At 47.5% G+C, this 12,024-nt stretch overlaps 1 protein-coding gene across 3 annotated transcripts in view; it reads left to right on the top strand.

Moving 5' to 3' along the window:
• The window catches only part of MDM4 (MDM4 regulator of p53), a 33,622-nt gene that overhangs the window by 7,200 nt on the left and 14,398 nt on the right, over window positions 1–12,024 (top strand). For 2 of the 3 annotated variants that reach the window (XM_075613719.1, XM_075613720.1), the window contains exons 4-10: window positions 5,195–5,328; window positions 7,275–7,324; window positions 8,742–8,815; window positions 9,567–9,660; window positions 10,450–10,601; window positions 10,872–11,027; window positions 11,566–11,649. In XM_075613719.1, coding sequence (XP_075469834.1) covers window positions 5,195–5,328; window positions 7,275–7,324; window positions 8,742–8,815; window positions 9,567–9,660; window positions 10,450–10,601; window positions 10,872–11,027; window positions 11,566–11,649 — 744 coding nt within the window. The remainder of the gene's footprint in view (window positions 1–5,194; window positions 5,329–7,274; window positions 7,325–8,741; window positions 8,816–9,566; window positions 9,661–10,449; window positions 10,602–10,871; window positions 11,028–11,565; window positions 11,650–12,024) is intronic. The other variant, XM_075613718.1, reaches the window with a different exon arrangement.

Consider the following 12,024-nt stretch of genomic DNA (forward strand, 5'->3'; position numbering starts at 1 on the left):
GGGCGGGTCTGCGCATGCGTGGCGCGCGGCATGGCGGCGGAACAGCGGCGCCGTGGCAGTTAGGAGCGGCGGCTATTGCCGCCGCATGTGAGCAACTGGGTGTGGGTTGTGTGTGTGGGAGGGTGAGGGGTGTGTGGGAGGGTGAGGGGTGCGGCGGCGATTAGGAGCGGCGCCGGCGGCTATCGCCGCCGCCGCCACCACATGTGACAGGGGGCGTGTGAGCGGAGCGGCGTCCATTACGTGACGTCACTTCCGTTTCACATTTCGCCCCCCATCTATCCAGTTTTATCCCATCAGAGGTGCCACTAAAGAAGTTTCACTTCAAATAAAACAACAATCTGTATCTCTTATAGGCCATGCACTGTCTTGGACAGTATATGCTTTCTTTATGTATAGATTATGGTTTGCATGGAATATAGTTAGATTAAATGTTCTGCATTACCTAGGGCATTAGTTCATCATAGGTAGTTCTGTCTGTAGGTTGTTCTTTTAGTATGGTATGGTTATCCTAATAGAAAAGAAAATAGGCAGATAGGCGCACTGAAGGACACAAACTAGTTTATTAATAACCCCAATAGTAGGATCAGTACAGACATATACACTGGGAGGGGGACAGGAACACAACGCATCAACACTGTGCAGCCAAAAGAAGGGGTCCGGACCCAATCTGTTTACGTACCAGGCAGCAGAGACACGAGTGATCCTGCACAGCCTCCGCCGGTAGAACTCCACGGGAACAGTCTCACGTGACCTCTACGCGTTTCGCACGTAGTGCTTCGTCAGGAGGTCACGTGATGACGCTGCCCCTGGAGTTCTATAACACACCGCAGCCAATGGATGCCTGAATGAGTGGCAAATATTAACCACCAGCTGCAATGACCCATTCTGATCTTACGGCTGCCATCAGCAAACCAAGACCACCAAAACAATCCGAATTTTAACCCTGTCAGGGTTCAGTGTCCTTTGAGCTTAACCAATGCAAGTAGCAACAAGATAATGCAATTGACCTATTTTAACATTCTTATTTAGCACATGTTAAAACCCCTGCACGGGAAATAGTAACACACAAAAACACACACTGAATATTAAAAAACACTTAAGTACTTAAAAACATGATATTTAAAAACGTAGTATTTTAAAAACTCTACATTTTAAAAAAACAGTTAAATAAAAAAAGCAGTTGAATAAAAAAACACAATCAATTATATGTAAACTCTAATTGACAAAGAAAAGGGGATCACCATTTAAAATGAGAAAGCCACCCAAGATAATGTTCTACACTTTAAGAAAGGGAACCAACTCTATGTAATCATTCAATCCCTGAGGATGTCTGGATTGCATAGTATAGATCCAGTATTGTTCCCTTCTACTTAACCGGAGCTCTCTATTACCCAGTCTTTTGTCTGGTGTGTGAACTTCAATCCCCATAAAGGATATGCCACTAGGATCACACCGATAAGTATCCTTAAAGTGTTTTAAGAGGTGGGTTAAGGGCAGGTTTTTGTCAATTAATTTCTGAACATTTCTAATATTTCTCATATGTTCCATTATTGGAATTTTCATGCTCCTTTTGGTTTTGCCAATATATTGAAACCCACATTTACAGAACATTGCGATAAACAGACCACATGGGTAGTGGAACAATTAATGAAATTGTGAATTTTAAAACTGTTTAGTAGCAAAAGAAACTACCTATTTTTTGGGTAACAAGTTGGGGCACACTTTACATTTGCTACATTTCTAATTGCCCCTTAGTCCCAAATGCGATCTCATAGTACCATCATTAGCACGGTCAGAGGGCAGCAGGCTGGGAGCCAGCAATCCTTTTTACATTCTGTGCTCTTTTATACAAGATTTTTGGTCTAGATTGAACAAGTGAACCCAATACTGGATCTAGAGAGAACATTCCAGTGTTTACAAATTGCCCTTTGTTTGGCCTTATGTTTGTCATTGAATTGGGTAATGAACACTGGAAAGTTACCACTCTTTGTCTGGCTGGCAATAGTAACCTCATCTGATGTAAGTGTGGTGTCCGCCCCATTGTGTGTTGTCAAATTTGCTACTCCCTTTTTGTAATCATTTCTTTTAGGCTTTTTTCTTTTATATTTTAACAGATTTTTTCTTTTAGCGAGGTTAACTTTATGCATGGCTTGATCTATAAGATTTTTGTCATACTCTTTCTGCAAAAATCTTTCTTTTAAAAACAACGCCTGGGTTTGGAAATGCCCCTCATGGGTACGATTTCTTTTCAACCGTACAAATTGATTGAACAGTATGTTCTCAATCCAGGGTTTGAAATGGCAACTAGAGGGGTGAATATATGAGTTCACATTAGTTTCCTTGAAATAGGTCTTAGTACAAATCTGATCAAGCTCAATGAAAATTTCAAGGTCAAGGTAATGTACGAGTGAATCACTATTTTCTCCACTGAATTTTAAATTGAATGTATTATCATTCAATTGAACAACATAATAAAGAAGGGAAGCTTCATCACCATCCCAGATGATGATGATGATGATGATGATGATATCATCTATATACCTCCTCCACATGATTAACTGTGGAGGAGGTGCTTCGGCCACAGTTGATTTTTCCCACCACCCCATATACAAATTTGCGAATGACGGGGCGAATTTGGTACCCATGGCGGTACCAAGTATTTGCAAATAATATTCAGATTAAAAAAGAAAATAGTTATGAGTTAGTATGAACTCTATTGATCGTAATAGGAACTCAATCTGTATTGGTTCTATCAGTTTACAAGAGTCCAAAAAGAACTGGACCGCTGCGCAGACCGCCTGGTGGGGGATGCACGTATATAATGATTGAACATCTAAGTGGCCAGTCTATAGCCAGTCTTCCACGGGGTTTGTTGTAATAACTGTATAACCGCTGTGGTATCTTTTAAGATAAGACGGCAACTCCGTAACCAAGGGCTGTAAATAACAATCTAAATACTGGGATAAATTGGACGTAAGTGAATTGATACCCGATATAATGGGGCGTCCTGGAGGATTAGTAAAGGATTTGTGAATTTTTGGAATATGATAATATATTGGGACAGTGGGAAAAGGAATAAATAGAAATTCATATTCCGTTTTCTTCAAAAGGCCTTGTGCAAAAGCCTCGTCTAGTAGCTCTTTGAGAGAAATGAGATATTCAGCTGTGGGATCTTTTTTTTGAGCTTTTTATAGGATTTCAGATCAGACAAGAGTCGTTCAGCTTCAGAACAATAATCATGTCTGTCTTGCAAGACAACGCCCCCCCCCCCCCCTTTGTCTGCCTCACGGACTACGATATTAATATTTGTCCGCAAATTCTTTATAGACATAGCTTCACTAGATGTCATATTAAAGTGACCATTTCTCTTTAGCGAGGCCTGCGTGCAAATCTGCCTAAAATCATGTTCAAGCAGTTTACCAAACAACTCAACATATTGTCCTCTAGAATGATGGGGATAAAAAATAGATTTCGGTTTGTAACCTGAATGGAAGACTTTAAGATCAGTAGTTTGGCTACTAGTGTGATTTTCTTGAAACGGGCTAGTTAAATCCCTATACAGTATATTTGTTAGTCAGTGGGATCACTATATAGATTTGTAGCCACTGGCAGAGGTTCAGCTTCATTACTTCCCACGTCTTTACAATTTGCAAAATGCCTGTGCAATGTCAATTTCCTCAAATATTTTTGAAGATCTACATATAGCTCGAACGCCGAAGGGTTAGCTGTCGGAGCAAATGTAAGACCTTTGGAAAGGACATTGCACAATTGTATATCTATCTTGAAGGATGAGAGATTAAAGATACCTCTAGATCTTAATGTCTCCGTGCTCGGGTATTTCTCCTGGACTGGGGGCTTTTCCCCCCCTCTCTTCCTATATGGCATGCTTTACCTGGTACCGTGGATAGCACACTGATATGCCTGTGTGCCGCTATAGGTGATGCATTGCCTGGGACAGTATAGAATACCCTGTTATGCCTATTGTCACGTACGGCATACCTGTGAGCATGGGATCAGCATACGGAACAAGGGTTAATGCACAGCTCGCAAGCAGTCCCACTTTTCACCTTTGCAAAGGTCCCTCAAATGAACAATATCTCCCTTCACTCCGTCCCCATATACCATCTGTCACGAACAGCACGTAAGTGAGCACGTGACTTAGATATGCAACCAGGGTTAATACACACGGCTACTCTAGGCAACTCACCTTTCTCCTCTACAAGATACTTTTAATGAGTTAATATTAACCCCTTACTCAATTGCAATCATATCTATACGCTTCCACCACCTGAGAAATTATGCAAATAAACGATGTAAAATTAATATCTGCCAGGGTCTCGGGCCCCTGTTTATAACCGTTTCTTAAAATAACAGGATAAAATAGAAATCACTGTACAGTACATTACCAAATGTCATAGGTTTTCTCCCAGAGCGGTCACTGGTGCAGGAAGATGAGAAATCATGTGTTTGGTCCAAAACACACCTGTTGAAATCTGATTTTCATTAACCGTACTCAGATTTATATCCTATTTTTGCCCATTGAAACAACATAAGCCCACCCCTGTCGTAAATCAGCTGCGAGATTGACAGTTTTACGACAGAGTAAAAAACGGCTACAAACGACGTTTAAACCGTGCCTCGGTATATAAGCACACTCATAACTTCTCTTCCCTAATTCCTAGACATACGTGAGTGAGATCAATAGATTAAGGCGCTCATGATGGACGCAACAAGGCTAAGTAGGACCGTCGTAATCCTACGTTTGAGGGACAAATTGATATGTCTGGCACCTTTTACCCATGCATTGGTCTTGTTACATTTAGTATGTACAGTAGATGACGTGACATGATATTCTCATTTTTAATAAAGTCCTCCAATGAAAGCATAACTTGTGTCACCTCTCTGGAATGTGCCAGTAATTATTCACGGACGTTGAGGCTTCTTTGAGGCTGACAGAATAGTATCTGGTTTGTGTTTATGAAACCCCACGTGTGTCACTTTTAGTGGGCCATCCAAGACAGGGCCCCGCAATTACGTTCTCTTTGAAGCGCGCACAGACACAAAGGTCTTGACCTGTCATAACCCCAATATATTGTATTTTTAAACACAAATTGTTGCACCATTAACCCCTGAATCACCAGTTGGATTAAAATACATAATATCTCATGATCTTATGTCACCTGTGTCTCTATAGGTGATGCATTACCTGGGACAGTATATCATGGTGAAGCAGCTTTACGACAAGCAACACCAGCACATTGTCAACTGCGGCGATGATGAGCTCGGGGTGTTACTGGGCATCACAAGCTTTTCCGTCAAGGATCCCAGGTTAGTACCTCTCGCTCCCCTCCCGAAATGTGCATCACTCACCTTACTACAAGTAACCTCATCACACGTCTGCCATACAACTAATCCCCTGTAACCTCCTGCAGATCAGCAGCTCCCTTTCTAAGCGCGTTGGTTAGAGGGTGCCGGCAGCCGCTGTAACTGCAGCATGGTAACAACTGCTCCTTTACCGCAGCTGTGTAAACAGTGCTCTATGCCAGGGGGGCTGAACTCCAGTCCTCAAGACCCCCCCCCCCCCCCCAGGTCAGGTTGAAGGATATCTTTGCTTCAGCAAAGGTGACTCAATCAGTGTCTCAGTCTTCGACTGAGTCACAGATTGAGCCACCTGTGCTGAAGCTGCGATATCTTGAAGACCTGTTCTGGGGGGTCTCCAGGACTGGAGTTGATCGCCCCCCTGACGTATGCAGTGGGTGAATGAGGTCGGGGGATTCATGCCTCCGCAGTTTGAAACCTGCAAATCTACGAATCTTCTGAAGCCACACGTTCTAGCAAACAGTACAAATTGTTCAAAATGTGCTGTTTCACTTTTAAGCGGCGAGTAGCAGCTCTGCGACTTAAAAAAATAAAATGTAAAAGTTTGATTGTATTCTGAAAGCAAAAGTAATGGAAAGGAATGGAACGTGTAATGCTGATGACTTCCCGGCGTGAAGCGATCTTGTTGCAAACTTTTGGATCAAAGCCACATACCGTATTTTATAGTGCAGCCGGTTTTCTTGGGCGCAGATCTGTAACGGTTAATGGAAAGACGCCATCCTTCATGCAAATAAAATACTTTTTTGCTAATGGCACTTCTCGGTGATGCATTGAGGGCAGCGACTCGATCCTTTCTTGTTTTACACTGTCGCACGCCAGAGATTCCTGCTGCTAGAGTTAAATGGCCGCCGTTTCATCCATAGGAATGCTGGGATTCGGTGGGGGGTTTTTAATCAGTGGACAAAGCGGGCTGAAAAGTACATGGCCAGGTTTCTCAAAGATACAAATCCCAGCGGTTGCAGCAGGAAAATATTTTCTTAATACATTTGGGGCTATTTAATTGCCCCGGACTTGCAGCCTGGAGACTTTAAAATCCCTTTTTAGACATCATTGTACACACTGGGAGGGCATTTATCAAACTGGGTACAGAATGTAGAAATGGGTGAAAGCAGTAAAAACAACCTAATATGCACACTGGATTGGAGGAGTATGTCGGGTCACACGGTGCTCTAGGACACTTGGCTGTTTCGCCGCGATGAAATGACCGCCGGCACTTCGCCATGACTCAACCTTCCGCCAGAAGCCGCCGCGAAACAATATGGCGCAGATCAATGTATTCATACAAATCAAAGCAAAGTAAATGATCAATTTCACAAGCAAAGTGCTTACACTCAAGCACAAGGACATGGCGTGCAAGCCAGCGGAGCAGCCTCCTCAGGCCTAAGGAGAACGCAAAGTTCAACTGGAGCTCCACAGAGACGCTGAGGCATCACCTCGGCTACTCCGCACCGTCACCCGGAAGGAACGCATGCACGTCGGCTCGAGCGTCGCCCGGAGCAGATCCAGCGGGTGAGACCGCAGCACGGAGGAGATTGCCGCTGTAAGGAGGCGGCGTCGCTGTTGCTTATGTCATGTCCTTGTGCTCGAGTGAAACGCTTTACTTGTGAGTGAGACTGATCTTTTACTTCGCTTTTTATTTGCATGAATAAATTGATCTGCAGCATATTGTGGTGGTGTCCTGTACCTCTTCTAATCCCCTTTAGTACAGAATATAGAAATACACTTTATTTTCGGGTGAGTACTTGGCTTTTTCTCAATCTTTCTTTTTTACTTTAGTTTACGGTCACATCTCCCGATTTGATGGGTAGTTAGTAGGTAACCATGGATATCATGTATTGCCCACTTTGCCCCTTCTGTGTTCCTCCTCCTGAATCCTGTACCCCCTCCCGTTGCAGCCCCCTGTACGATATGCTGAAGAAGAACCTGCATTCTGTCTCTTGCACAGGTAAATACCCACAGGGCCTCGTATCCGAGTAACGTGCTTTGCGCTGAGGAAGCTGGAGCTTTAAGCGAGCTTACACTTAATAGCGGCAGGCGGGGGGGGGGGGGGATCCACGTGTAGAAACCTGGTCAGCCTCATCTGTACATTCTGCCTACTATGCATTTGCGTGTTGGAGGCGTACGTGAGTGGGAGCCGTGTAAGATGCGTGTTTGATGTTGGAGTATGTGTGTAGGGGGCACACATTAAAGTTTTTTGTATTTACATATTAACAAAGTTTCTCTGCCTGCTTAACCATTTCAGGGCCAGAGCCCTTTGAACAGCATTAAGCAGGTTAAATAACTTGGTATGGGGTAGGGGTGTGATTATCATTGCCCTAGACTAGTCCTCAAGGGCCACCAACACGTCCGCTTTTTAGGATATCCTGCTTCAGCACAGGTGGTGCAGTCTTCGACAAAGCCACCTGTGCTGAAGCAGGGATCTCCTTAAAACCTGACCTGTTGGTGGCCTTTGAGGACTGGAGTTGGCCGCCCCTGCCCTACAGGGACCAGGGAGAAATTCTGCGGTGTGCGGGTTAATGTTCACGGCTGTGATTGGGCTGGAGTTGCAGCAAACATTGGTGGATAATTAAATCTAACCCTGTAATTGCTGAGATCATCATCGCTTTTGCATTTGGGATTTCGAGGCAGCTGCCTAGGGCTGCGCTGCTAGTGCCGGTGACGTTGCGGTCGCTGGAAAAATCAAATTGACTTGACTTCCAGCGATCTCGACCAAGCCGTCGCGTCTACTATAAGCGCACGCGACGGCGGCAATACATTTGTTTAGCCGCAGCGTCGCCATCGCCGGCACTATTAGCGCGGCGTAGAGCTACATAGAACCTATAACCAAAAAAGTTATAAGCCAGGACTGGGCAACCATTTTTAAATGCCCTCCATATATTTACTCGCCATTAGGAAGTCTCATCCTTCTGCAGATTCCCCTCTCAGAAGCGTTCCCTTTTGGCCCGGTTTACCTGTAGTAAGTGTTTTGACCTTACTGCATGGGTGGGCAGCTCCTGTTCTCAAGGGCAGCCAACAGGTCAGGTTTTCAGGATATGCCTGCTTCAGCATAGGTGGCTCAGTCTTTGACTGAGCCATCTGTGCTGAAACAGGAATATCCTGAAAACCTGACCTGTTGGCGGCCCTTGAACTGGAGTTGCCACCCATGCCTTACAGACACTACTTGCTGTAATAGCGGGTTTGCAGTCTCTGCCCACCTCCCGCGTGGCAGCGGGTGTGTGGTGTCCGCCCCCCCCCTCCCGCGTGGCAGCGGGTGTGTGGTGTCCGCCCCCCTCCCGCGTGGCAGCGGTTTGCTCCGCACAGATTCTAAGAACGGATATTACCGGGATAGGGTTTTTTTTTTTGTTCTTTTACCCGCTTTACAGATGCTGCTGAGAGTCCCTCACGAGACCAAACGCAGGATACCCGCGGTTTGGAGCGGCAGAAGGTAAACACCAGTGTATGTTACCTTTGTACAGAGCCTCCCCTTCTCTGTACCTGCCGACGTGGGACCTCCAGACCTCTCTTTCAGAAACCGTTCAGGTTCCACTGGAGTCCACGGAGCAGGGACAGAGTGATCCTTCTCTGCTCCCGTAATCCTCCCGCAGCTCCCCACGCGTGTGAGCGATGCAGCAGTTCTGGGACTGGCCCGCCAGGCTCTGTTCCTTCTGTACATGCCTCTTCCCCGGCCAGGTTATATTGCAGACCGCTGCGGAGGTGAAGGTGTTAAAAGTGCATTCACGTTATCAAGCCCCCCCCCCCCCTTTTTTTTTGTCAGTGCTAACAGCGAAGTCAGCGTTTTAAATGGCGTGCTTAAAAGTTCCTTTCCTGAACAGCTTCCAGTCTAATGTCCGTGACACCCACAGAATTCTTTGTTTTCTTTATTTCCCTGTTGGTGTCACAGTTTTGGTGTAAAAATGCATGATTTCAGTGCACTTAATGTGAGCAAACGCATCTTTCACAGACTCCCATCATTCGAATAACTTGACCCCAACAATCCCAATGTTGGGAAACCTAAGCGTCCTGTGTCGTGGGGAGGGGGTCACTTTGCTTTCGCTAAGCCCCTTGTGGGCTTGCGTTACAGAAGGGCGTAGGCCGACCTGTGCCGGGGATGCGGGCGGCCGGTACAGAATTGCTGCATCTCTTCCTATATAAAGCCACAGCCCAGAGCCGTTCATTGCCACCCCCTCCATTTTCTTCCGTCTGCACAGGGGCCGGACGAAGGAACCGACGTGGCAGAGAGCCGGGAGGGAGGTGACCGTGACACCGGAGCGGCGTTTTCTTCTCGCAAGCATCCTGCGGAAGGTGAGCTCAGGACGCGGCGTCTGCTTGTCGAGTTCCTGTAGGTCAGCGCTGAGCGGATTTAGATCTGAAGCCCAGCAAGTGTTGTCGCTGTGTCACCCTGAGGTTCTGGTTTAGGTCTGGGTAACACGGGGCAAGAGGTCGGTGTTCCAAATAATCTGCCTGCTAGCTCCGGGGCGATGCAGGGTGATGCATACAGAAGGGACATGTGGCCTATGCAGTCTGTCCCTCACACTGCAGGGTGACACAGAAGGGACCTATCTATACAACCTGTCCCTCACGCTGCAGGATGACACACACAAGGGGACACATGACCCTTTGAGTGTATCGCTTGCACAGCCGGGTGGCGCATTATCACAGCCAATGAGCAATAACCTCTTTCCTAATCTTTTTCCCTCCGCATTGTATATAGACTGCAGCGTCACACAAGTATGGCTTTGTCGTATGTACTGTGTGCCATTTATTTCCCACACCAGTGCCTGCAATTTATGGCTATTGGTCACTGGGAGCTGACACTGACCACATCTCTTACTTAAATAAGCAGATACATTAGGGGTTATTCCTTGAACTGCGATCGTTCCGATAGGGTTAACCTGCACGGAAACTCCCATTCAATTGTGCCCGATCGGAACCATCACGCTTTAATGAATAAATCCCCATTGTGTTGTGTACCATACAAGCTGAGCAGGACCTCCCGGGTTCTCTGCCCCTCCCCAGCAGGCCACTGGGCCTCTTGTCCCCCTCTCTTGGTTGGGGAGGCTCACCCTGATATCAATCTTTCCCACCCCGCAGACGGAGACTCCCCGGTCAGTTCCAAGCATCCACGCCTGGACCTGGTATTTGAGGAGTGGGACGGGGCTGGTCTGCCCTGGTGGTTTCTGGGGAATCTGAGGCCGAATTACACCCCCCAGAGTAACGGATCCACAGACATCCCCTCCAACCAGGTAGGAGCGCTGACGCCCCCCCATTCACAGGCAGAGCCCCCCATTCAGAGACCCCGAATAACTTTAATTTCCGGAAAAACCGGAGCAGCCAAATATTTTGCTTTTAGCATGGTTAGATTTAAGAAGCCAGTTAACCGGCTAAACTGTTTACAAATGGATTTTTTTGGGGAGCCAGTGACATTGCCTTGTGCATCCCAACTCATCTAGCCAGGGGGGTGCAGCTGTGTAATAAGGTACCCCTTCCCCCCCTCCTCCCCCCTCCCTGTGCAGGACATAGACACGGCCCTCGTGTCCGACACCACGGATGACTTCTGGTTCCTTAACGACTGCCGGTCGGATCAGATCAACGTAGAGGTGAAGGTGGAGGCGCTGGAGTCACCTCCGGCAAGCGAGGGGGATGAGGCGGGAGAGAACGAGAGCACAAAGGTGAGATGGGGTACATACCTCACCACGGCTCCCACACCCAGGCAACCCTTTATCACCGGCACCTCTGCTCCTGTCTCCAGGGATGGTCACAGACTGTCCCCATATTAACCCCATTGAGTGCACCATGATGTAGTTACCCCGTCATGGGGTTTGGCGGTCCAGAGGCCCCATGACTTCTAGCTATGTGGCGGGCTATTTGCTGGTTCCTAGGGCAGGTGGCGTCCGGTTGAACGCTGAACACGGGCTGTCAGACCAGGATCGGTAGAGGAGCCCACTCTTCTGCTCCTATCATCATTGACCTCGCGACCGTGTGATCACTGGCCAGGAGCGGTCACATGGTCACGGTGGCGGTTTCACACTTTTGCCGCGGCCTCTCCAGCGCTCGAAGGGTTAATCGCCGGCTCTGTCGCCGTGAACCTGTCCTAGAGATGCCGAGCTCCATGTCCCGGCATTCACCGTCCGTCCCGGGCTGCGTGTCCGGAGTACACCGGCCATCACGGGCGCGCTTGTCCCTAAAATGTCCCCTCTCCCCACTCAGGTGATCGAGCTGACGATTTATGGAGACGACCTGGAGGACACCCAGAGCCTGAGCGACGATACGGACACGGACGTCACAGCCGAGGTGTGTAACCCTTTGCACTCGTGCAGCCGGGTCACCTTGATAAAGCGTCTCCCATGTCCCCTCCCTCTGCAGGGTTCCGGCTCTCTGTATAGGACCACAAAGTGCTGAGCGCGGCTATTACAGAAGACGCCTTCTAGCACTGCTTAGTACATAAAGCCCATTGCGAAGTGATGCTACTCCAGAAGACACTTGGTGGCGCAAGGCGTCCGGAGGAGTAGCATCACGTAAGTCATGATGGGCCATGGTGTCTTTGCCGGTTTTTGCTCTGGCTTGGCACGATTTTGACTCGTCCCCGGCTCCGTACATGGGCAACATATACAATTTGGGGAAAAAAAATGTTTTAATCAAAGCTGCCCCGCCCCTGTCTGAAGACCC

Source organism: Ascaphus truei, chromosome 9 (genome assembly GCF_040206685.1).
Source record: "Ascaphus truei isolate aAscTru1 chromosome 9, aAscTru1.hap1, whole genome shotgun sequence".
NCBI lineage: Eukaryota > Metazoa > Chordata > Amphibia > Anura > Ascaphidae > Ascaphus > Ascaphus truei.